This window comes from Embiotoca jacksoni, unplaced genomic scaffold (assembly GCF_022577435.1).
Source record: "Embiotoca jacksoni isolate LCO1_2020_lvr unplaced genomic scaffold, fEmbJac1.0.p SCAF_15, whole genome shotgun sequence".
Lineage (NCBI taxonomy): Eukaryota > Metazoa > Chordata > Actinopteri > Embiotocidae > Embiotoca > Embiotoca jacksoni.
In genome coordinates, this window is record NW_027185285.1 from 15,018,768 (window position 1) to 15,043,248 (window position 24,481).

Here is a 24,481-nt window from a genome sequence, read left to right on the forward strand (position 1 = left end):
TCACATTTTATTTGCCATCTTGGTGACCTGCACCTTTAATAGCTGGTGGTACGACTTGCCAAACATGTACGTTTGCAGATGGCAGTCAGTGACATGGGAAAAAATAAATGTTATATGACTTCCGATCCCATCCTTTTTCCCACTAAATAGTGAGAGAGAAGCATGAGAGAGATGAACAGATGTGGATTCTCAGCAACAGTAGGACAAGAGAGACAAAAGAGGACAGCGACAGAGAGGAGGATGACCAGAGCAGGTCCACAAATAGCGGAGTGACTGCTTCCTAGTTGGCTTATTCCATGAAAGGGGAGGTTTCTAATTCACAGAAAGAGCTCCACATTAAAAGAGCCCACAGAACCAAAGCTAGAATACATTCTAGTACATCTTCTCATGGTTTTGGCCAAAAATCATACTGATTGGGTTTTGACCTCATGTTTTGCTTGCTACATTGCTGCATAACAGAATAAAAATGATCCCGTGTTTATAAAGGAATGTAGCTGAAGCTATTTACTGAAGACATTATTGAAATTCGAGTTCAGGTGGCTACATTTAAAATTACTCACACTAGTACTGAAGAGTGGACTTATGTTTACTTTTCTAGTTGCATCTTTTGTGACCCTTAAATTAAAAAAAGCATAAAAAAAACCCTTCTAACTTTAAATACACTTACTGTCTCAGGGCCTTAATTAGCAAAGTGAAGCTGATGGAGGCCATGAGCTCAAAAGCACCTCTGAGTTTTACTTTTTGACAAACCCAATTTTTTTTTTCCACAGTATTGTATGCAAAAATCAATTTGTTTTCCTGGCAAATTGGATTTCTGTTAACTGGGTAAAATAATAAAACATCTGAAACACTTGAAAAAACTTTATTCATTCTGAGGCTATGCTAAGCAGGAAGAAGCAACCTGGTACCTGAAGGCTGAAGCTCATGCCTAGGTTCAAAACTTGGTGAACACAAATAGAAGCACATGTGTGGCGCATTGGTTAAGGAAGGGAGGAATAGAAGAAGGTGTGTCACTGAAGACCTCAGTCATGGTAAATCAAATCAGCTCAACTCATCCCCTTTAAAACAGCGGTGTATTGACAATTTAGTAATGGCTGAAGAATGAGCAGACCAGCACCGCCGGCCAAACTTCACGTAGGAGGAAACAGGAAACAGACATACTTCTCTGGTAGTTTCAGGGTCTGAGTTACCAAATTTATGCTACTTCGAGTTGGCCTCCATGGGCTGAGAATGTTATTTATGGTAGGGGGTTGAAATACGTATGATAGGTCTGTTCATGTGAGCTCTTGCCCACTAAAGCCTCATGTTGAGCCACAAAATAAAGCAACTTGGCCAAGTGAGGAAAAAAAAAAAGGGGCTCACAGCCGTGTCTGAATATTTCAAAATACTATTAAATAAAAATTAGCAGACAATTCTAATGCAACCAGGCAATTATTTTTTGTTTTAAAGCCAAAAAACAGAAACCCTACCCCTGCATGAAAAAACATTACAGACTTTATGATCTGCTTCTGTTTATTAGAAGACTTATTATGCTCTGATGAACAAATAACACAGAGAAATGTGACTTTAGGAAAACATTTTTTTTTTATTATCACGGCATCATTTTGAGAAAAAAAAACTAAAAACAAGGCAAGTGGACCTGAACTGTAGTATCACAAAGACACCACAGGCATAGTGACTGTGAGGATCTGGGAGAAAGACAACAGAAATAAAGTGTACAGTATATTAAGAGTTATTATGTGTGCAAAAATATGTTTGTTCATGTGTTGTGTGTGTGTGTGTGTGTGTGTGTGTGTGTGTGTGTGTGTGTGTGTTCTGGTGTCAAATGTGTGTATTTTGTGTTTAGGTGCTGTATATTTTATTGTTTCTTTGTGACTTACTCTTTTTTCATTTTGTAGTCTAGTAATGTCGTCTTGAATATACTATATAATGTGTTTAGTTTAGCAGTGTGTTACATATATCTTAATGTCTTAATGTCCATGTACAGTGCATTTAACAACTATCAGTTGTTTGTGTCTTTGCGTGTACAGTGTATCCTTTCTGTACCTGTCTGCTGTTGTTGTACTCCGCCACACTGTTTTCCTGATCGACCAGGAAGGGGTGGAAGATATCCAGGTGGAAGAGTGAGGGCCGAGCCGTCAACACCAGCTGGTCCTCTCCAACATCCAGAACCAGAGCGCGAGACGACAGCTGCACAAGGAGACAAGTTCACCCAGCTGAGACGCTACTTGGCATGTCACGATGACATCACATGACGAAGCAGCTAAAAAGACAAGTGATCGACACACTGTGTATTTGCTATGCGAAACTGACTGCAGTTCAAAAAATGGAATTTTCTCCTTTTGAATTTACTTTTTCAATCGAATTTTTCATTCATAGTGTTCCTTTATTGTCTTTTTAATCTTATGTAAAGTACTTTGTGACTTGTTTTGAAAAGGAGCTGAATGGATACATTTTCTTCTTAATTTTATCGCTATGTTGGATCAAAGAGGATTGATTGTGTGACCTCTGAAATGTTATTGCAGAGGCTTTTGCACTCTGACAGGAATAATAAAATAAAGAAGTAAATCTACTCCGTTGACCTATTTGTGATTTTTCACTTGTTTATAGAACAACCTCAACATTAGCAGTTGCAGTAAGTGACTGTGCCCCATCTCTTATTTTCTGTAGCTATGGGTTTCTTTATCAGTGAGTTTTGGTTTTGCACAGAAGAAAACCACAAAAAGATTCCTATCAGTTGGCGATGACAGTGGATTTTCTCAAGTAAAATGATGACTTTTACTATAAAGAATTTATTAACTTTATTTAAAAGTTAATTTTATTGATTAAACAAGCTTTTTAATGCTTCCAGCTGACAATGACCTCGTAAAAAGGGTGATAAATATGCACTTTATGTTTCATCAATTATATCGTGCAAAAACAGAGTGGCGAAAGCTGCACGTCTGAGGCAAAAGTGTATGAGTACAATACAGTATAATATTTATAATACACTAATTATGAATAATATACCTAAAATTCTAACCTTGGATGATTTGGACGCTTACGATAGAAAAACCTCTTTGACCAACCACTGTTTACATTTACAATTTCATTTTTGCATTTCCAAACAGTATCCTTTATTTTTGCAAGATACAATGATTTCAGGATGAGGACTAACCGATGTCAAATGTGACACTATTTAAAGTTTGGCTGAGGTTGCTGAAGTGTAAATGTCCCTAAACCCAATAAAGAAATTGATAGACAATAATCTGGCTCCAAAGGATGGAGGTTCCAATCCCTGGACGGGTATTTTAATTTATAGAAACCCGTAAACCAACAAAATGATGTAGCTACAGTAACAATTGCTATTTAAATCTGTAGTTTGGTAAAGGTCAAATCATAGTTTTGTTCCAAACTGATTTTCTAAAACTCCTCTCCCTTGAACCCACAACAGTAAGTGAAATGTATAAATCTACATTTATCTTTGGAGGCTGTTAGCTAACACCTTATAGCTGCACCTGTTAAATCGAATGCAATTCAATACAAAAGCTCAGCCATGAATTCTACCTCAAAAAAAAGAAAAAAAAAAAAAAGAGAAATTTTAACTATATGTTAATTTGTCGTGGTGTTCGATTGGACTGTATTGTACCGAGAGCTGCTTTTAATGTTCATATATAAGCACGAGTGGGGAAGAATATCAATCTGAACAACATTTCAATATAATATAATCCCGTACAACACACTAACTATAACCTCTGTAGTACCAATGTAATTGACCTGGCAGCTCTCAACAGTGTCAACAGATTTGACCCTTAAGAGTCGTTGTATGTGCTAAACAAAAAAAACCACTATGGTACTATGTTTAAGGCAGATAACGGCAGAGGAAGAAACAGGGTAGAGGAGAATAATGGAGTTTGTTCCAAACTGATTTTCTAAAACTCCTCTCCCTTGAACCCACAACAGTAAGTGAAATGTATAAATCAAACGTGAGGTTATGCATGTGTGTGTATTATTCTGTCTCACCACTCCAGGAAGCATTATTTCAGCAATGAGGTACTCAGGGTCACCAGCAGGAGGCTCCACAAGCAGAGTGAACTCTGGTCTGAACAAAGTGAGAAAAGATGTCGATGTGTCTGACAATTCAATTCAATTTTATTTTATTTACATTACGCCAAATCACAACACAGGTTATTTCATGGCACTTAACACATTAAAATCCTTACAGCAGAATTTTACAGCATTATACAGAGAAACCCAACAATTCAACACAATTCTCTTTAAGGGAGAAAAACGTCCAAAAGAACCAGACGAGTTGCCCTCTCGTTGCATAAAACTTATAAAAGGCAGATAAAGTAAAATGAGTCTCACCTTTTGGGAGCAGCAGTGGGAGTCTCCCTGGAGGAAAAAGGACAGAGAGTAGAAGATTTTAGCATCTAATACAAATCATAAAATAACAAACCGTCACCTTACTTTTCTTTTCTTTTTTATTTCTGGTGTCCAAGTGTTAGAATTAGAGAAATGTACATGTTTCAGCCCTCAGTTTGAATGAACATACTTCATGAAATATCCATACAAATAATCACCATATTGTTGGAGACATTTTGGATCTGTGCCCCTGCAAGGAATTAACTACAACCACATCGATGCACTCAGAGTCAAAGATGTCAGTGTGCACGTGACAACAACAAGAGACTCTAGTGCAGTGGTTCTTAACCTTATTGGAGGTACTGAACCCTGCGAGCTTCATCAGTGCATTCACCGAACCCTTCGTAATTGGAAAAATAAAATATGATTTCTTCAAAACATAGATATATATTTTATTAGTGCACAAAATTAACCATGCATCAGTTGCACACAAAATCACTGTGTGCAAAGAACAAAACCAACAAAACATGAATTTCACACAAAAACATAACTCAATGAATGATTTGCGATCAGGTACGCAACTTCGTACGATGCTGTGAGGATCGGTTTGTCGACAAACAAAACATGAATTTCACACAAAAACATAACTCAGTGAATATTTACTGCAAATCAATGTGACTTTTGCTGTTGCCTTTCAGATACAAGTTCAGAAATGCGCGGCTTCACCTTGGCAAGTACCACTCTCATATCATTTTCGCAGCAAAGTCTGTTTCTTTTCTTAGTTTTCATGTCCACCATCCTCAAAAAGGATTGCTCACAAAGATACGTTGTAACAAACGGTGTGAGTATCTCAAGGGCTTTCTTGGCAATACGAGGGTATGGTACGATTTGGTGACATCAAAACGTTGAGAGCGTTGTTGTTCCGAAGAGTTGCTGTTGAAGCTGGCTCTGCTGAAGTTTAATTCCTTAAGGTGCGTTCACACCGAACGGGGCGCTCGGTGTGAACGCACCTTAAGGAATAGACGGTCATTAATTTTTTAAAGCGGTGGCTCACTTGACCGCAGTGTGTGTCTGCCGAACCCCTGAGAGTGACTCATCGAACCCCTGGGGTTCGATCGAACCCAGGTTAAGAACCACTGCTCTAGTGTATAGGTCGGTGTATTTTCTGTTAACTAGTGCAGAAGGACCTACTGAGGCTGTAGCTCCTGAATCACCGGCCTGCTCTTTGTCCGGATGTTCTGCTCGCTGACAGAACCCAAGAACTTTCTGTTCTTTAGCACCTTCCAGTCTGCAAAAAAAAAAAAAACATGAAGTCCTTGAACTGCTTCCAGCATGAAAGAAAGGTTACACACACACACTCTCTCTTACCTCTATTTAGCTCCAGACTATATTTGTTCTCCAAACCCTCTATGGACACCAGAATAACAAACTGCTGAAATAAGGGGTCCTTCTGAAAGACATAAATGTATATATACTGTGATGATGTCATTAACTTTCACACACAAACACACAAATCACAGGTAACTACATTAATGCCCAACTCATGTCACTTATGGTGCCTACTATGAACATTCGAACAACCGCTAGGCATTCTGGGAAGAACCGTTACTATCCCGACTCTACAATACATTTCATATCATATCATATCTTACATGTGAGAACATTTGATTGTTTTCATGTAAAATTTATATTGCATTCAAGGTAGTTCAAAAAGGGCAGCTATAAAAATATAACTGCTGCATAAAGAGGCCCTCTGTTGGTCAGGTGTAGAAAATTACTTAAGATTAATGCATTACAGATGATTCTAAAGAACAACACATATCAAATGTAAGATAAACAAACACATCCATTATCTAAAATTTTCAAATGTTGGAAAGATTTGAAAAAAAAACCAAGACCGACCACACACACACACACACACACACACACACACACACACACACACACACACACACACACACACACACACACCTGACACTTCTGAAAGAAATCCTGGTTGATGACAACGTCATAAGCAGAACAACCCTGAGAGCCTGAAATGAAGAGTGACATTTTGAATTAGTCGATCAAACAGACTTTTACAGGAGTTTCCCTTCTATTACCATCCCACTGGAAAATAACATATAAACAACATTTTAAAATTAAATTGTTGCGGAGTTCCTGCTGTCTGAAGGCAGAATGTGAATTCAAAACATCAATAGTCGGTCTGCATTAACATTTCCTCTTTACAAAAGTGCTTCACACATTGTATGCTAGAAGCTTATATTGGTTAGCTCGAAAATACCATATTTGGTCTGTCTTATGAGAGGTCAATGACATTAAGAACCACCTTCTAGTGCTTTAATAAGGTAATGGAATTTAAAATATTCTTCGATGGACCAGCTCACTCGAAGCTCAGTCGTTGTTTTAATGTCCAGATGAAACGTTTCAGGAGCAGAGCCTGAGTTCTTTTGCAGAATATTTGTGTTTTACAGCATGCCAAGTCCATATTTATAGATTGCTTAGATTCTTTGTGGGTGTAATTAAATATGACAACCATTTGTGCCTCTAACGTTCTCCGTAAACACTCATTTTAATGTCACTATAACAGGTCTCACGGCATACCTGTAGCCTGTATTTTTCTTAAACTTTGTCTTAAAGATAATTCAGTATCATAGTTTCAAAACAAAAAGATCACTGTAGCTACAAAGGTTTCATGACTCTGTATCAAATAGCTATCTTAGTCTGTGCCAGTTCAATGTCATGATTAAGTTACTGAACCCACAGGCCTAAACACATAAGTATGGTGTTACCACAAAGCTTTTATACGGCCTCCAGCACATTTTTTTTTTGCTGTCACTACCTGAACCATTATGAAATTTACTGCTACACTGCCATCATTAACATTACACTGTATGCGATGGCGTGGAACGATTCATTCACTTAAAGATTATTATGCTTCATAGAAATTGGCCATTACACTTTACTCGGTTTTCAATTAAACTATAACTTTGCGGGTCCCGATGGAGCACTGGTGTGGTTTTTAGGGTTGTTTTGTAAGTTACACACCGGAACTGAAGAACATGATAACTCGCTGAAAAAAGACGGGCTTTCTTAAACAAGTTGAATTCATAAGCAATAATCCGCATCATTGATCAAGACTTAGCGGTTCTGATGACGCAGCCTTGCTTGGTCAGATGTGACCGGTAGCTCATAATGGATAATATTGGCTGAATTAGAAAGCTTCAGATAGAAATTGTGTAACTGACCATAGTGAATCAGTTTCTCCTCTCCACTTGTGCCAAGCATATAATATTGCCACTTTAACCATTTTAAATGAACCTAATTGATATATATTATGATATATAATAACCTCAAATGTCTGCCTAAGAAATATATAATCTTTGGCTTTGGTAACATACTGTTGTCTACTTCTATGTGTGGCTCCCCAAGGCTCATGGGAACTCTGTAGCCACTGGGATCTTCTGATTGGAGAAGCTCCACAAGCTCTTCTCTGGAGAGTTCTGGTGGAGGCGGAACTGAGTTTGATTGACAGATGTTGATGAAGATCTTCTGCTTGCCTGGCTCTAAAATAGTCTTCACACATATGCCTGAGAGAAGGGAACGGAGAAAGGGAAACAAAAGGAGATAGAAAATAAAACAAAGGACAAAAAGAAAGAGAAACAAAAAAAAAAAGAGAAAACACAAAATAACACTCTTATTAATGAACAAATTGTGCCCCCGTCTTCTAAATGCGAAGATCTGATAGAACTTGTACAATGGAAAATCTTACCAGGTTCTGGCCGGATTACTTTGGAGACTGGATTTTCAGTTTGCATCCTTCCCATCGTCTAAATAGATAACCAGCAGTTTTCTCAAATTATTTTATGGTTTGCAGAGCCATCGCAGAGTAAAATGCATAAGTGTAATAGAAAATGTAATCTACAGTATGGTTGAAAGGGTTTTATTGTATGGGATTATTCTGAAAGTATTATTTTCTTCCCCTGGAAGCCAGCAGAGAACAGAAAAGTAATGCAATAAGTTCTATAGCTTCACCTGAAACTGACCTAACCTCAAGCATTTTAGTATTAGATCTCCTGACACATCAATATCCACATAATCAAAATGGTTTATAAAGACTGATTCTGTTGCATGCGATCGGAGCACAGCACCCAGACGTGCACAGAGCAGGAGGACGCTATAACCATAATGAGTAGGTGTCACAGATTTCGTCACTTGATCATCTGTTCCTGAGTCACAAAAGTTTTTTGTGAGCGCTGGTCCGGTGGTTCTGTGATTATTACGTGGATGTGACAAGATGGCGCACCATCCAATTCCGTGTCAAACTCTGGATATCGTATGTAATGCACGATATATCGGATATCATAACGGAGAACCTTAATTTGCTTTAGAAAGCCTAAAGGCGATGCGGCAGTGAGCGGGGCAAGGTGCTTTAAGGGACATTTGCGTTTCCTAGGTTGCAGCATGAATTCATCCTCCAGGGTCAGACTCTCAACACCGAGCTCTACTGTGATGTTCTGAGGCATCTGAGGGACAACATTCAGAGAAAATGACCTGAACTGTGGTGCCATAACATTTGAGTTCTCCGACATGACAACATGCATTCAAAACGCAAAGGTTTCTCGCCCACAACAACACAATTGTTGCGTCACACCACTCCTACTTGCCAAATTTAGACACACACCAGACCACATCTCACAAAAGCATGTGTAACTCAAGTGCTGATTTTGATCAAGTAATGAAACTTGAAGCACTTCCTCATGACGGGAATAGCTTTTCTGTGCTTTGTGCATGTCACTGTGCTGCGCTGTGTACGCGCGCACAAGACGCAGTCTCGGAATTTATCAATCCGCCATCATCAGGTCATAACAAAACAATGTTATTGCATTGGTTTCCTCTTAGAGGAATATTTTGACATTTTGGAAATACGTGTTCTCTTACTGAGAATTATATGAGATAAATATTACCACTCTTGTGTCTCCAGTTGGCTTACTTAGCTTAACTTATCTTAGCATAAAGACTGACAACACAGAAGGAACAGTTAGCCCGGCTCTGCTGTAGCTGACAAAATCTGAATGACAACATCTTTTAGGCTAATTAACTAAAACACTTTATCTTGTTTATAATCAGTACAAAAACCAAAGTGTAAATACAGTGAGGCACGTAATTCCGATATGAAATTTACCATTTTATAAAAATTTATAAATAATTGGACGCATTACACAAAAGCTGTAACATGTCAAAAAGCTCTGTCCAGGGTCAAGCTAACTGCCAGCTTCCCTATATTTCCAGTCTTTATACTAAGCTATTATGAAATTGCCATATAATATTTTTTTGAGCTGACCGCATAATGGTTAGAATTGAAACCGAGAGAAATGTCATATTTCTATCACTAATTTTCACTGTCACTCTTTTGTCAATGTCATCTTAATGGGTCCTCTTCTGCGGTTTAATGGCACATATCATGTGGAGAATTAGCGCCATGAACTGTTCACTGAAGGCGCTTTATCTTTAATATTCAATATCATGGATTTAGTTGCAGAGTCAAACATTACAGCCAATTATTCCTCATCATAATGTGTATGTGTATTATTAAATTATGATCTGGTTAATACCATAACAGTGGCCAGCTACACATTTACCATAAATACATGAGAATGGTATTGATCATATCTAAATCTCTACAAGAAAGTTGTTTCCTACAATGTGAAACTACTCCTTTTACAAACAAATGTATAAGTTGAATTTGACTAGGTCTAAATCAGTCTAAGGGGCCCAGTAACTTATAATAAATAATTTTTTTCAAGATTCAGTGTAATTGATGTTACCGAGTTTGATAGCTGACTTTATGACAGCTCTTTTCACCTTCGTGACTGTTACGCTGCTCTTTTTTTTAATATATCATTGAACACCCTATTATTGTGACTGTTATGCAACAAATATGCAACCTTACAATTAACATAAAAGTAAAATTACCTGCAAGAGCAATTGTTGATACAGTTCCTCTTGTTGCTGTAACTCCAGCTCAGAGCTGAGAAGTGAGGAGTCTGTCATCCTTGCCGTTGGCAAAAATCTCTTCACCAATCCTGCAATCAAATAAGAGATGGAACAATTAATGACTTTATTTTTTAAATAACACTGAACCAAACTCACTTGTACTGTCATTCTCATTAACCATCATTAATGTAAAACTGAAAAAAAAAATAGCCAACATTAAAAAAAATGTGGTTCAAGAGGCAGATTTATGAAGTTATCAGGATAACTTGACAGAGCAAAAAACTGGAACCCATGGACCGCGGCTCAATTCAGGGGCAGGACTCTTTAAAGGGTAAAGCTAGGCCAGAATGAACTCAACTTAATATTCACTAATGACGCATGGAAAGAAAGCTGCATCTACTAAAGTGTGCATTAATTGCACATTTAATAATTCTCCATAATGCCACTCAGTAATCTTCCTGTTGCTATCAGGAGGTTTTCCATTGTGTTATCCAGTTAAATGTGGAATATGAGCATACAAACCTCCAGCTGTACATATGCATGCTGATGTATGATAAAAAGCCACTTCCTAAAACCTTGTTTCCTTCATCTACCACACCTCCAGCTTGTAATAAAAACCTTTAATTAAGAATTTGAAGTCTCAAACCGAGCTTTAAAAAGGTCCCGGATGCAACTGGGTACTACAGTAGTCTAGGTGAAGATTAATGAGCTGTAACTGGTTCAAATTTTTGCTGCCGTTTGGGACAAAACTCAACATAAAGATTCACGTTAAACAGCAAAGTCAATGCTCTCTGCACACAACTTATGGTGCCTATTATTACAGTCATATAAAGGCATTATTTTAGTAGGCAACTAGAACTACCACTAAACGGTGTGTGTGTGTCAAAAGACTCCTATCATTTATGATAGAGTTCACGGTAGAGGTTATTTTGCAATTTTAATCAATATTTAATCATCACAGGGTGTCTCTTTAACACGTATGTGCAATTAAATTAAATCCATGTCAGTGCTCCTAAGAGTTCTCCGTATGGTGTAAACAGGACAGTGGGCTTTTTTTTTTTTTTTTTTTTTTTTTTTTTTTTTTTTTTTTTTTACATTCTAATCAGAGGAACAACTAGAGATATATTAGCCCTGCCTGGTGTACGGAAACCTGCACATCAGTTATCTTTGGTGGGAATTAAAGAGTACATCGCTTTAATTCCCACCAAAGCTAATTGATACAGGCAATGGCAACTACAGGCTAAAGCAGGCAAAAGTTCGTAGTCTTGGTTACACGTCTCATCAGCTCTTAGTCCACGTTGTTTCCCATTTAAGATTAGCTTAGCATTAGCTTACTAGCATCCGGACCGACCGACTTACCTCCTCCTTTTCTGTTACAAATAATTTCACTCTCTGTTATGTATGTTGTGGGGTTACTACGCCCATCCCATGACTAAGACCCCCCAAAATATTTTATTTTGTTTACCTTTTCAGCCGTCCCTCTAAGTGGGACTTGTGCGAAGCCGATTTCAACGTAGCAACAACTTCCTACCCAAACTTTTCAGAATAAAAGCACCATTTCCACTTTATTATGACTTTATTGTCACACAGGCACACACACATACACACACACACACACACACACACACACACACACACACACACACACACACACACACACACACACACACACACACACACAGTGCCTTTGACTTTGGAAATAGTGACCTTCTTTACCAATAAGGAACAGTTTAAGACCTTTTAAATCTATGGACAAAAGGAGCCAGGATTCAACCAAGGTACTGGCCAAGGTGGAGCTAAAGGTCAGATCTGTACATTTTAATCATTTATTCATTTATTTTCCATGGCCATTGTGTGTCCCTATAGCGCTTTGGCATCCCATAGCATCTGTCTTCTGTATATGACAGAAGCCTGATCTGGTCTTTGCTGTCTAAAATCAACCCAATGTGACAATTGCACATCATGATGTACAACTAATACCTAGTACCTAATTTCGACATCATTTCTACTGCAAAATGACAAAATTAGGTATTTGTGGCATTAACTTTTTCTTTTAGAATAATAATTCCTTCCTTAGTAATAATGCCCTGTTGTGAGCCTGATGAAGACCTCTGGGCTTATAACCTCTGCTTAAAGCACAAAGTAATTTACTAGATTTTGGCAACAGTTACATTGTGTCTTTGTTTTTGGCTATATGTACTGTCATTAATCAGACATAACTTTGCAATGAATTGCTGTTTGAATTAAGTTTTCCAAGAGACTGAAGTTCAGTCATCAAGACATTCCAATGATAATAACTTCATAACATACAGACAATATTTTTGTATAGAACATGAAACGTTCCCAAGTGTAAATAGTGGGATCAAAAGTGTGAGAAGATTAATCATATTTTGTATTTGTTCAGAATTTGATACATTTTAATATTATCACCTTCATAGATTTGAGTGATTTTTTTTTTTTTTACATGAATAACCTCTATTATCCAAACATGATGTGACAATGTTCCAAAGAGATGTGAGAAATGTTGTCTTTAAGTGCTCCATAAATGTCCAATGGGGTTGATCAAGGGTGACTGTGGGGTAAAGTCCATGACAGTCAGAAGTCATTGGTCTTCTTTAGTCTTCAACTAGTTCCTTAAAGCTTTGAGGTGTGTTTACGCTTATCCATCATTCACTGAAGTGCTGCTGTTAGCTCACCCCAAGTGTTTGGCCATGTTTCCCCTCCTAAGAATTGTTTTTGAAGCTGTACTTGTCCTCTGAGATCACTACTAGACAGCTTTCTTTTGACAGGACTTAAGCTAATCGGAGGTTTGCGTTCTTATTCTTTTTTCTTCATCACAGATCTGTGATGAAGTCATTGTTTTATCTCTCAGTGATCAAAGCTTGATGTATTTATCTTTTGGTCTGATCCTGATCCTGCTTTGGATACAACTTATCCAGTCTCTGCAGTTTTATAATTGTCTATAGTCTAGACTTTAGACTCTACACAAAGTCAATACTATCTGTGCTTGTGACAACCCTGCATTATGTTGTTTAGCGCCTCCCTTAAGGCTGTTCAGGTAAAGGTATGTACAGTATATTTCACCCAGCATGTTGTGTAGTGTCATCATTTTTAAAGCTTTCTACACAACAAGGACAGCAAAATAAATAAAACCTGCTTTAATGTGGCGGTACAATGGGGAAGCACCAGGTCAACTATAAAAACAGGAATGAGAAACCAGGGGCTGAGTAGGTCGCCCAAGATGCATTTCCTTTCACACTGCTAAAAGAATGTGGTCAAATGTGTCCCAGACCACCTCCGCATGTGGTCTGTGCAGATCAGATCTATGTGCCCCTGAATGCTTCCTGGGTGCATTCACACATGTACTTTTATATGACCTGATCAACCAGGATGAATGTTTATGCCAAGGGAGCTCTGTTGAGCCATGCATTACTTTAGTTCTCAGTAGTGAAATCATGAAATCATTATTTCATGAGTTTCTTTACAAATATAACTATTGGGGAAAACATTAACCACATCATTCCTACAGCTGTCAGATGTATCATCAAGTACAGCAGCTTTAGAATCAGGTATAAGGCCTGATTTATTTTTTAGATCACTTCTCTAATAAATCTCTCTGAGCTAAATTCAGAAATTATTTAACCTAAGCAATCAACACACCTATTTGACCCCATTTCGACAAGACTGTTCAAGGATGTTTTATCCTCAACACTTCCACACAAGATCAGTTCAGTCTTTATTAACAGGCTATGCACCAAAGGCTTTTAAAGTTCCTGTAATTAAACCTCTTCTTGAGAAGCCTGGATTCCTGGATTCTGGAGTTAAAGTGTATCACACCAAATAACCTTTCAACAGTGAAAGTTACCAATGATCTTCTCATTGCTTCACTCAATACACTCGTCCTTTTACTTGTCCTACTGGATCTTGCTGCTTAATGTGGATCTCTGTGCTGGTGTCTCAGTAAGCCATGACAGTGAAGCAGCTGGCACACAAGCAGGACCTCTTATATTAGGAATGCAGCCATCATTGATACACCTGTGCTTCCCCCACAATGACATGTCAAAATGTCTGCCATGAAAAAGGTCTTTAGCCAGGCTAGATCAAATCTGGTAAAGCTTTATCTTGTCATCAGGTCTGAAATTTCAAAATACTTTCCCAATTGAAGTTCCAAATTAAAACTTTATTATATCATTTGGTACTATTCAAAACCATGGACAATGTTCAATCGGTACCCTTCAAAATTCAAAACATACAACAGCAACCAGAGCAAGTTTGTCATTTTATTCGATTTCATTACCCATTTGTGGTAATGAAAGGAATATGTCAATACATATAGTTTCTAATAATAAATGAGTAATCAATTGATATTTACTTGGGTTTAAAGGGAGCTTTCCTGTCAGTGAAATTTATATTATCCCTGTAATCAACATTAATTAGTTATAAAGATTCTCAGGAATTGTCCCAGGAAATTATTAAACAAAAACAAACTCCTCCTGGTCAACCACTTTTTAAATCTACTGTAATCAGTTGTCACAGGTTGCATGCAATATATAGTCTGCTGAGATTAATGAACTATATAGCTGTTAATTAGTACCTGTGTTAATATTATTGATTTGTTCATTTTTGTCAAATGAATGGGTCAAAAATGAACTTTCACAAGATTACTGAGTTACTCAAAACTTAATTTATTTATCACAGTACAAGAACAGAATGTTTTATTGACAACTGTTAGAGCCATCTAAAATAATTACATTTATAATTTATCTTAGATCACAAGTGCAAGTAGTTAATGTCATTTCTTTAAATTACAGATAATCTATGTAATACTGACTGACAACAAGGAGACAGGCACTATTGTCATCATCACCATCGTATTGAGCAACATCCGCTCTCTACAAATCCAACCCTACTGACTTCATTACATGTTCATTAAAATGTATGTTTAATACTAAGTGTAAATCATACAAGACAAACTGACCCTGTGAACTATGTTCAATATTTATATTAGGTGGGATATAATTTATGCAACATGAATGTAAAAAGATGCAAATATATTCATGTATATTTGTGTTACATCGTATCAAGTTAATATAAAGAATGGAATCAATATGGTAAACACTGTTTATAAACCTGTTCACATTCCTAACACTTGCCTAAAAGCTCCATGGAACATTCACAGACAACACTTAAGGTCTGGAGTATCCTACAGAATCAGTTTAAGCAGATTTACATGATCAAAATGGCAAGTATTTATAAGACCTGTGCTATTGCTAGTGCTAGTTGTTTGAAACTTTACTACAGCTTCGTATTACTCATGATTTGATATAGCACCCTGTTTGATAGACCTGTGCTTTCAAGTTCAGATACTTAGCTACAGTTAGCCCTGTTTGGGTCTATCTCAGCGAGGCAACTTGCACCGCTCTACCTTATAAATCTTCCAAAAATCAACATTTGTGCCACTTCCCCCAAATTTATTTTCGAGTGTAAAATGGGCTCATTCTAATGCCGGAAGTTCTGGACATTTGAGGAAAACATCCAGTACAACTGTGTAGTGTGTTTTTAGAGGATAAGAAAAACACAAACAGACAATCACAATGACAAAACCTGATTGGATACCTATTAGTTATTAATAGCAGCTGACTGTCTGTGAAGATAATGGTACATCACATCTGTGAACCTTCACAAATCAATCTCATCTGAAGAGTATTTAGCATGGGAATGAAATGGCTTCAAGAATCTAAAGCCATATAAACAAAAAAATAAAAAAAAAACCCCATTATCATGGGATTTTTACTGTAGCTCATCTAATGCAAAAGTTTAGCAAGGAAGCTGCATTTGAATGAGTGCTGGTCAGCTGATACTGCAATAACTAAATACATTTAAACAAGCAGGTAGTGGCTTGAAGTACCAGCAAAAATTCATAATGTTTGTTTTTGTTTTTAGTATTTTATTACTTCATGTAATGTTTGTGTTTGTACTTGTATATAATCTTTAATTTGAGTAATATAGGATTGGCATCAAATTACCTTAGTGTTTGGGTTTTTGTGCCAATGTAGTTATCTAAAAGACAAACTCAACATCTCAAAAACAGCTTGATGCAAAGTGTAAATAGTCAGTTTCGTTCTATATAATTCAATGCCACTATTACCACTATCTGCATTGTCTCATTAATGAAATATGTTAAATGAAATTATAATCAAGTGAGACGTGAAACTGATAATTAAATGAAGAAATGCTCTTGTTCAAGATTAAAATGAATGTGTTCACCCAGGGTTTACAGATAACTGCTCCGAGGCCAGTGACAAAAAGAAAGAACATTTAAGTAACATGCAAGCACGAATTAATCTAGGACATTGTCATTTTCATGGTCAATTTAAGAATCACATTTTTCTGAGCTACAACATTTCAAGCTGGAAAGTCATTCCTAACACAACAGTCATTATCATAACATGGATAGTTCTAACAGATAGCATTAAATGACATGCAAGCTGGCAGTTATGTTTTGTGACATACATGGAGTCATCACTGACACAGGAGTCTGAATCCAGGACGACTGTCTGCCTTCTTACAACAAACTATGATAACTTCATTGATTGAGTTAGGCGGCGAGATGATGTTGGCATATGAGCACTAAAAGAAGTTGTGTGCAACACTTTGTTCTGAGCCATTAAGTAAAGTTTAATAGGAATTAGGTTCTTTCTCAATTTGTTTACATTTATCTATTGATGTGATACCTATTAAAGGAACAGACCCCTTAATCTCTGAAATTAGATTCATTCACAGATTCTGAAAGTGTTGCATCTGCAGCTGTGTTGCAGCTACTTTCCTTGGTTGGAAAAACATCCAAACCGTTCAGTTTTGTTGACCAGATTTAGAATGAAGATGTAATTTTTTTTGTGCCAGAACCAGAAAAATGACAACAGAAAAACTGTCACAAAAATAGCCAATTAACACAGCCTTACAGGTTGATTTAACTTGATTTACAGGAATACCTTTGAAAACAACATTTCAGAGAAAAAGATCAACGGCTCCAAGCAAACACTACCACAGAAATCAATGAGTATTCATGTAAAATGAAATGACTGATTGTCTGAATGTCAAACTGCTACATTTGGAAATGTGGTTGGGTGATTTCTCAGCGCTTCCAGTACTTTGTCTTAGATAGAGATTGTTTTCTAAAATGCTGGAATCTTTCCTTTAGTGTGTAGGATTTAGTGGCATCTAACGGGAGGGTGCAGACTGCAACCCAATGAGTTCCAAGGAGAACTCATGGTGGTCTTTGAGTAACATAAAAACGTGAAAGTCCCTCTCTCAAACCAGTATTCGGTTTGCCCATTCTGGTGAACTATAACACAGAGGGGGAAGAGGACCTGCTCCCTTTGTAGATATGAAAGGCTCATTCTAAGTCAACAAAAAGACAACAATTTGTAGTTTACCTAATGAAAACATTATTATGAACATTAGATTTGATTTTTTTTCCAATAGATCCACCTAAATCCTACACAATGATCCTTTTTAGTGCTTGTTTTGCTGACATGATGGGCAGTCTGTCATGACTTAATCAAGAGTACTTGTACTCTAATCAGTCTACTTGTAAAAACATGAATCCAGATGATAATGATTCTGGAGTCATTTCAATGTTTAGATTTATTTTCCAAAAGCATGAAACTTCTCGGCTATTGCAGCAATAATCACTGCCATCAGCTTTGAATGGTTTCTGGGTACATCTTTGTGGCATCACAAGTGAGAGGACGTCATTATTATTTCTGCCTATAGAGATGGCCAATATTCACTGTTAGAAATTAAAATGGCCCTGGATCATGAAATTAAAGTTTGATACAATATATTATTGTATGAATTGTGCTTATCATGACATAAACTGTCTGGAGTTTCCTTCCCTCCATTCTGGATGAACTCAAACATATGTAGTTTCAGTTAGGTTCTTTCAGGATCAGGATTTATTTTTGCTGGGCCAACACATCATTGAAGATGTTGAGGAAGAGGTGAACATGATACTCCTTGAAAACCAGTGATGGACGGAAACGGATTGATCGCTCCCCACATCCTCCCAGCAGGACACCTGTCAATGACAAACACTGTTACTATATATCCACACTGTTGACTGGTGTCCACCTTCATGTAAACATTGGTGGTAAAAACTACAACTTGTTTTTAAAACTAATTTACACAGTGCAAATCACACACTTTCAGTTTGAATGTAGTGATGTAAACTGTTCCTTAGACTGAGTTATTAAACACTATGAGATTAGGTATATCCAGGTTCATTGCCACAAGTGCTGGTACGGTTCAACGCCCTAAAAAAAGAATGTTTAGTCATCACTTTCTACCATTTAAGAGCTGTGTTAAGTTACTGATAATGCAAAGAGAATTATAGAAAAACAATTTTTCTCAGTAAAGAACAGTTTAGTACATCATCCTTTAGTTTTGGAAAGCTTGCTGTATTGCCAATGCATCCTTGTATCAGGGGCTAACCTGCAGGGCCAAACCATGAGTGTCCGCACCTTAAACTAAACTGCAGTACCCACTCAGCATGAGAGGGTGCAAGAATGAAAAAAACAACAGCCACCCAAGTTAGAAAAAAAGCATGAATGTTAAAATATTTTTATTATAATTTATACCTCTGTCCCTGGCCTTGAGCAGGAGTTTGTCGCGAGTTGCATCATCTTGGATATCAATGGCACAGAAGGTCCCCTGTCCTCGAGCTCGGCTCAACATGCCAGGGTACTGTGCCTGGGGATCAGACAAATGTAGGTCATGTTCACACACATTTAGGTCATAAACACACTGAGCATGACCCGAGCTAAAAAAAAAAAAAGCCATGATTATGATTGAGAACATAAAATATCAAAAAAGCTACTCTGATCATTGATTCCAACTTACACAATAGTTTAATACCCCACACATATTTAGGGGGTAGCTAACTCAGTATTAATAATATGGCAGGATGGCAGCATGGATATTGATTTTATCATTACTACCGCTCATCTCAATTCTCCCTACAGGTGCCATACTTATTTGACAGGTTTCTTTTTACTACTGTGTGGGAAGAATAAATTCAGAACAAAATTTTTAAAACAATAAAATATAAATTAATATTCTGCTGCAGCAAAAGCAATTAAATAAATGGCAAAGCTGCTTTATGACATGTAAAATATGTACAATTCATATTGCATTATGCATGCTCTTATTCATTAATTGCTGACATGGGTCACTTAAATTCGGGGAGTGTAAACCTGAACAAGTTGTATTGAAAATTTAAAATATTTAAATTGAGACAAGTTTGGAGCACATACAATAAACTGTGACTTTAAATATGCACAAGCACAGTACCTGTAGCTCATAAAGGCCATTTAACAAGGCTTTCCCAGAACGGGTCACTTCATCCAGAAGGTTTTCTTTACGAATCACATTGAGAACCTCAGCCAGGAACAAGTTCTTTGATGGGTCACCCATCCATGTGTTGAAGATACGGTACGGCTGAAATAAAGACAACGCAAGTAAACACACTGCTTAAATAAAATATATTTATCTTATAAACAGCTTTTAACTTCCAACACTGAAAATCCAATTTAAAAAAAGATGGTCTTTCTTTAAGGTAATTTGATTGTACCCATGAGGTGGTTGTGTAAATTAAAAACTGCTGAGTTTTGTGTTGTAAGTCTTGTAAATAATGTGATGTGTGTCTTGTATTTTGCATGTCAGCTCAACCTGGGATCCATATCTAGTTTGGAAATCTATGCATGAACCTTCTTTGTTATGTACTGAATATGACTAGCAAAAAGTCCAAATGTGGTAACTGTGTTCAATAAATCCGATTTTCTTTCTTTTTTTTTTCTTTTTCTTTTGTGACTCGAATTTTATTCCAGGACAAAGACAAAACAAACAAATTACAAACCTTATCAGCCTGTAATTCATCCTTGTGGTAGTAGCCCCCAGTCAGAAGCTTCTTGCTGAAGGAGACGATGTCAGCAGGGTCATCCATGCCCCAGTGCTCATGGGCCCAAAATTTTCCCGTGGCCCCCCCACCAGTCTGAACTTCATCCACATGAAAAGCACAGCCATGCTAGGGTGATAAAAGATGAATGTACTAAGACATAGAAACATGACTTAGGTAGACAGATCATGAATACAAGCAAGAGGAAAGGAAGGAAAAAGAAAAGTTTTTAAAAAACAGACACATTCAGGGCCAAACTACAATTTTCAGTTCCACAAAGATGCACGGAAGACCTCCACTAGAACCTTGCATCCCAGCAGAGAAACCACTGTATGACTGTTGACATTGACAGGGTTTGCACACCCTAACTCGACAGCACATGCCAAATAACCATTGATGCACAAGTGGTTTGTTGAAAAACTATCAAGTCTTCATGTCTAGTAGGTTAAACCAGTAAAAGACAACCAGTTTAATAAATTAAACTTTTTATACTGTACAAATAAAAATTCAAGAGGAAATCTTGTGTTAAAGGTACAAAAGCATCTGATCAATTTATTGCCTCTCAAGATGCAAAATAAATCTGTTCTTGGGTAAATTGTACACCGCATAATACAAGTTTTTCCATCCAAATGCTGTAGATGTCCTAAGAGTATTTCTGGATCTGAACTGCCACAAGGAATGATTGGATGTAAATTGTATTTTGTAAACAGCCCAATACCACAAATCCCTGCAGTGAGAAATGTGCTGTCAAAACGGGTTTTTTTATTTTGCAAAAAAAAAAGACAAAACTATCCACCAAAACTGTCTGTGTGTTTTTGGAGAGGCCTATTCATGTGCGCTCTTACCCACTGAAGTAACGCAAATAGCCCTTGGTCGGCTCAACTTAAAGAATAAGACCAAAATTGCATTGCACTGGGATATCTTTACAGACACACCCCTTGTTTTGATGTTCCACCCATTTCAGCGCAGCACGGCTCAAGATGCAAGCGTAGTTAAAAAGTAACTTGAGAGTATTAAATTCAAATTCCCTTGGATATGCACTTACACTAGCTTTGGGCTGGTACGAAATTAGGGCACTAAAATTTTGACATGGCATAATGCTCATGGGCGTGGCTCTATCTGTCTCTAAAAATGTCATGACTATCAGGGAGCTAAGTCCAGTGAAGTAAAATAAAGTTAAAGTCATAAGAGGCTCAAACAACATAGTTACAAAACCAGACAACCAACATATTTATGGTATTAATAGTACTATGTATGAGTGAGTATTCACTTTGTGGTCAATTAGCACTCAGTTCACCTACATTAGTCTGTCCTCATTCTGTACTCAGATGACATTGTTGTATAATAAAATGCATCCCAATCCAGTGTTGATTATCCAATCACTCCTCTATTGAAAGATGTTATTTTACCAAGGGACGGCTATTACAACCTATGACTCAAAATGCTTGATGCATCTCATGTTAGCTTGCAAACCAGTTTGTCTTACAAGTTGATGCACCTCAAAATAAGCGAAACATGCTGAGAACTTCTAAAAACTCTGTTGCAATAGTGGTATCTTTTACCTTGCGTGCAATGTTACGGAGTCTTCCGAAGAAGTCTGGAGAGGCGTGGTTATCTCCGCCTTCAGCTTGAATTGGTTCAATAACAATCCCTGCCACTGGCTTACCCTTCTGCCTCCACTTCACAATCAGATCCTCCACCTAGAAATGTACACAAGAGTCACAATGCACAAGCACACCATTTAATTTCCTATTTTTGTTAGAAAAGCCATTTTCAGGTTTTAATATTAAAGACTAAATGAAACATTTCAATAAATTAATATAAGAAAAATGGCAAAACTTACTATATATTAGCCAATACACTGAAAATATGAATTGGTTAAATGTGAATAGAAAGAGATTTTTAGTGTTATAGTTAAAAACTCAAAACTTAAATAACTCCGAACTCAAATTTTTTTTTAATGTAATTTATATCTTAAAAGATCTATTGATTAATGAATCACCAAAGGTTATATAAATATGTATAATTACCAAGAATCAAGTTTTGAATATTCTTTAGAAATTGTCTATTTTCCTTGCAAGGCTATGGTAAATTAGAATCAGGAACTAAATACAAGTTAATCAACCAACTGCTGTGACTGCCGTCTGGGCTATATAGAATGTAGGCCTACTTTATGACTGTGCACACATGCCAGCACTTGGTCCAAACATATACAGAGCTTTATTATTTGTATGACTTCAAAGTGCTTTACACTAGGCCTCCATTCACCCACTCACACACACAAAATAAACATTCATACACAAATGGCAGCAGAACTTGCCATTGGGAGCAACTTGGGGTTCACTGTCTTGCCCAAAGACATTTCAGCATGTGGATAGCCTACACACAGCCTACCTCCTCCAGACAACGAGCCTCTTCCTGGGCATTCTCTCTGGCAAACTCTTCCAGTGGGTACTGCAGTTTGGGGAACGGGGCAATCGGCCAGTCGAATGATGGCACATCCAGCTTGTGAATTACTTTGGAGTGTGTTGTTGCCAAGCAACCTTAACAAGGCAAACAGATTGTGTAAGCCACAATCTATAATGTTGGAATAATAACTCATGTATCTATCCAATTAATCTAATAATCATTGCCAGTTTTATACTGTATATTCACTTAACTTTTGGTGTTACCAAAGACTTCAGATTTCCATAGTCAGGGCATGTGATGATAATACCTAACCCAATTCTATTAGCTTTGAAAATGCAACTGTGGAACATTATTTTGTTACATATATTTGAGATTTGTCATGGTCCTGCCCTTTTAGTTAGCCTTGGTATATTTCCTATTTTGTTCACCCCATGTGGTTTGGTCTGTTTACTTCCTGCTTATTTTATTTATTCTAGCAGGCTCATCTAATTCCACATAGGAAAGAAAAAAAATAGGCCGTTAACGTGCAAGGCAGAATAATCAAATAGAGCTGTATTCCAAATTGTGTACTATCCTAATTACACGTACTATTTTTGAGCGCACTGTTAAGTTTGGTAACATGGAGTGCACTAAAAGTAACCAGATGGTGAACTCAAAATGGTCCAAAAATTTTGTATAAAACACTGGACACTTTTCACCCTCAACGCTGCACTATACAAATACACGTTGTACACGTCCACACAAGTGTTTTAAAATTTTACTAAGCACCACTATGCTGATGTTGGACAGAAATCACATTTAAGTCAAATTTGGGTGTCTGAGCATCAGCCAGTGCGCAGCTCTCAGACAGAGGTCTCTGTCAAGAAAATGCTTCATCCTGACCCGATTCAATATATCTGGATCGTTAGGGGAAGAGCTGCTATACTGGTGTAATATCTTCAGTATAGCACAATGGGGAAGCTCTAAGTTCCATTTCTTCATCTCACTACAGTAACAAATCTATTAGAGAACACTGATATTTATATGTATGCAAGTATTTAACATACCCATTGTTCTTCCATGAAAACCTCCCATGAATGATAAAATACTAAGGTCTGGGCAACCTGGGGTCTGAGATAGAAAAAGGAGGGTGAGCAGCAGCAAAAATGCAAACATTTAATACCATTTAAGGAGAAATTGCAAAAAATTATGAGAAATAGTGAGACCTGGTTTATCATGCAGGAAGTCAGGTCTTCTTCAGATGGTGTTTTGTGGCCTCGCTCCTTGTTCTAAAGCAAAAGTAAATATTGTTAGGAGCTTGATACAGAGGTGGAGCTGAATTCACATTTGGTTCAATAATATTTAATGTTTCCGGTAGCTCTCAAGGTTGAGTACATGTGTGTTGAATATCAATTTGTTATTGCTAACATAAAAGAAGCTTATTCGGCTGGTTTGGTAGAGTTCAGCTGTGAATAAATGTAGCTCACTGACACTTAAATTTTTTCAAAGTAGCTCTCAGAGAAAAAAGGTTGGAGACCCCTGACTAAAGTTCTGTTAAACATTATATTTCTCTCTCTGGCACACAAATGTATGTTTTTAAATTTTATCGAATGCAGCAACCCTAGCCAAGAAAACTGAGCACATCATATTTGACTCATCACAGGGAGTACTTTCCAGCAATGAAAACAATGTTACGCTCTTGGCATCGTGGTTCTCTTAAGTTGGATTTATCACTATCCAGTTGCATTGTGGGAAATGTTGGATCTAGCATTTTTGGAGCTTGAATTACAATCTTGA

The 24,481-nt window shown here is 37.2% G+C and overlaps 2 protein-coding genes across 5 annotated transcripts in view; both read right to left on the reverse strand.

The window, feature by feature from the left end:
- Positions 1–1,561: 1,561 nt before the first annotated feature.
- On the reverse strand, positions 1,562–11,870 carry pih1d1 (PIH1 domain containing 1). Of its 3 annotated transcripts, none has more exons than XM_069149866.1 (11): positions 11,807–11,870; positions 10,321–10,430; positions 8,117–8,174; positions 7,746–7,934; positions 6,316–6,377; positions 5,713–5,791; positions 5,536–5,632; positions 4,348–4,374; positions 4,003–4,081; positions 2,047–2,190; positions 1,562–1,688 (listed from the first exon to the last, which is right to left on the reverse strand). In XM_069149866.1, exons 2-11 carry the CDS (start codon positions 10,396–10,398, stop codon positions 1,653–1,655), a joined length of 849 nt encoding a protein of 282 aa, XP_069005967.1. In that variant the 5' UTR covers positions 10,399–10,430; positions 11,807–11,870; the 3' UTR covers positions 1,562–1,652. The 3 variants fall into 3 exon arrangements, with proteins under 3 accessions (XP_069005967.1, XP_069005965.1, XP_069005966.1); XM_069149864.1 differs by having other exon boundaries at positions 5,713–5,794; XM_069149865.1 differs by lacking the exon at positions 11,807–11,870 and adding an exon at positions 11,701–11,780 and having other exon boundaries at positions 5,713–5,794.
- Positions 11,871–15,006: 3,136 nt separating this feature from the next.
- Positions 15,007–24,481, reverse strand: part of abat (4-aminobutyrate aminotransferase) — a 34,159-nt gene continuing 24,684 nt past the window's right edge. For both annotated transcript variants that reach the window (XM_069149874.1, XM_069149873.1), the window contains 8 exons: positions 23,911–23,973; positions 23,752–23,815; positions 22,691–22,839; positions 21,859–21,996; positions 20,258–20,425; positions 19,693–19,839; positions 18,981–19,092; positions 15,007–18,421 (listed from right to left, as the gene is read on the reverse strand). In XM_069149874.1, the coding sequence (XP_069005975.1) occupies positions 18,300–18,421; positions 18,981–19,092; positions 19,693–19,839; positions 20,258–20,425; positions 21,859–21,996; positions 22,691–22,839; positions 23,752–23,815; positions 23,911–23,973 (963 nt within the window). In that variant the 3' untranslated portion in view covers positions 15,007–18,299. The remainder of the gene's footprint in view (positions 18,422–18,980; positions 19,093–19,692; positions 19,840–20,257; positions 20,426–21,858; positions 21,997–22,690; positions 22,840–23,751; positions 23,816–23,910; positions 23,974–24,481) is intronic.

What these genes read in the sequence shown, in the direction of transcription:
- pih1d1 (XM_069149864.1), bottom strand. Translation starts at nt 10,398, where the DNA reads ATGACAGACTCCTCACTTCTCAGCTCTGAGCTGGAGTTACAGCAACAA. An exon ending in ACACATAGAAGTAGACAACA is followed by an intron (nt 6,378 to 7,745) that starts GTATGTTACCAA and finishes TCTTCATTTCAG; the next exon opens with GCTCTCAGGGTTGTTCTGCT. An exon ending in ATTTCTTTCAGAAGTGTCAG is followed by an intron (nt 5,795 to 6,315) that starts GTGTGTGTGTGT and finishes TATGTCTTTCAG; the next exon opens with AAGGACCCCTTATTTCAGCA.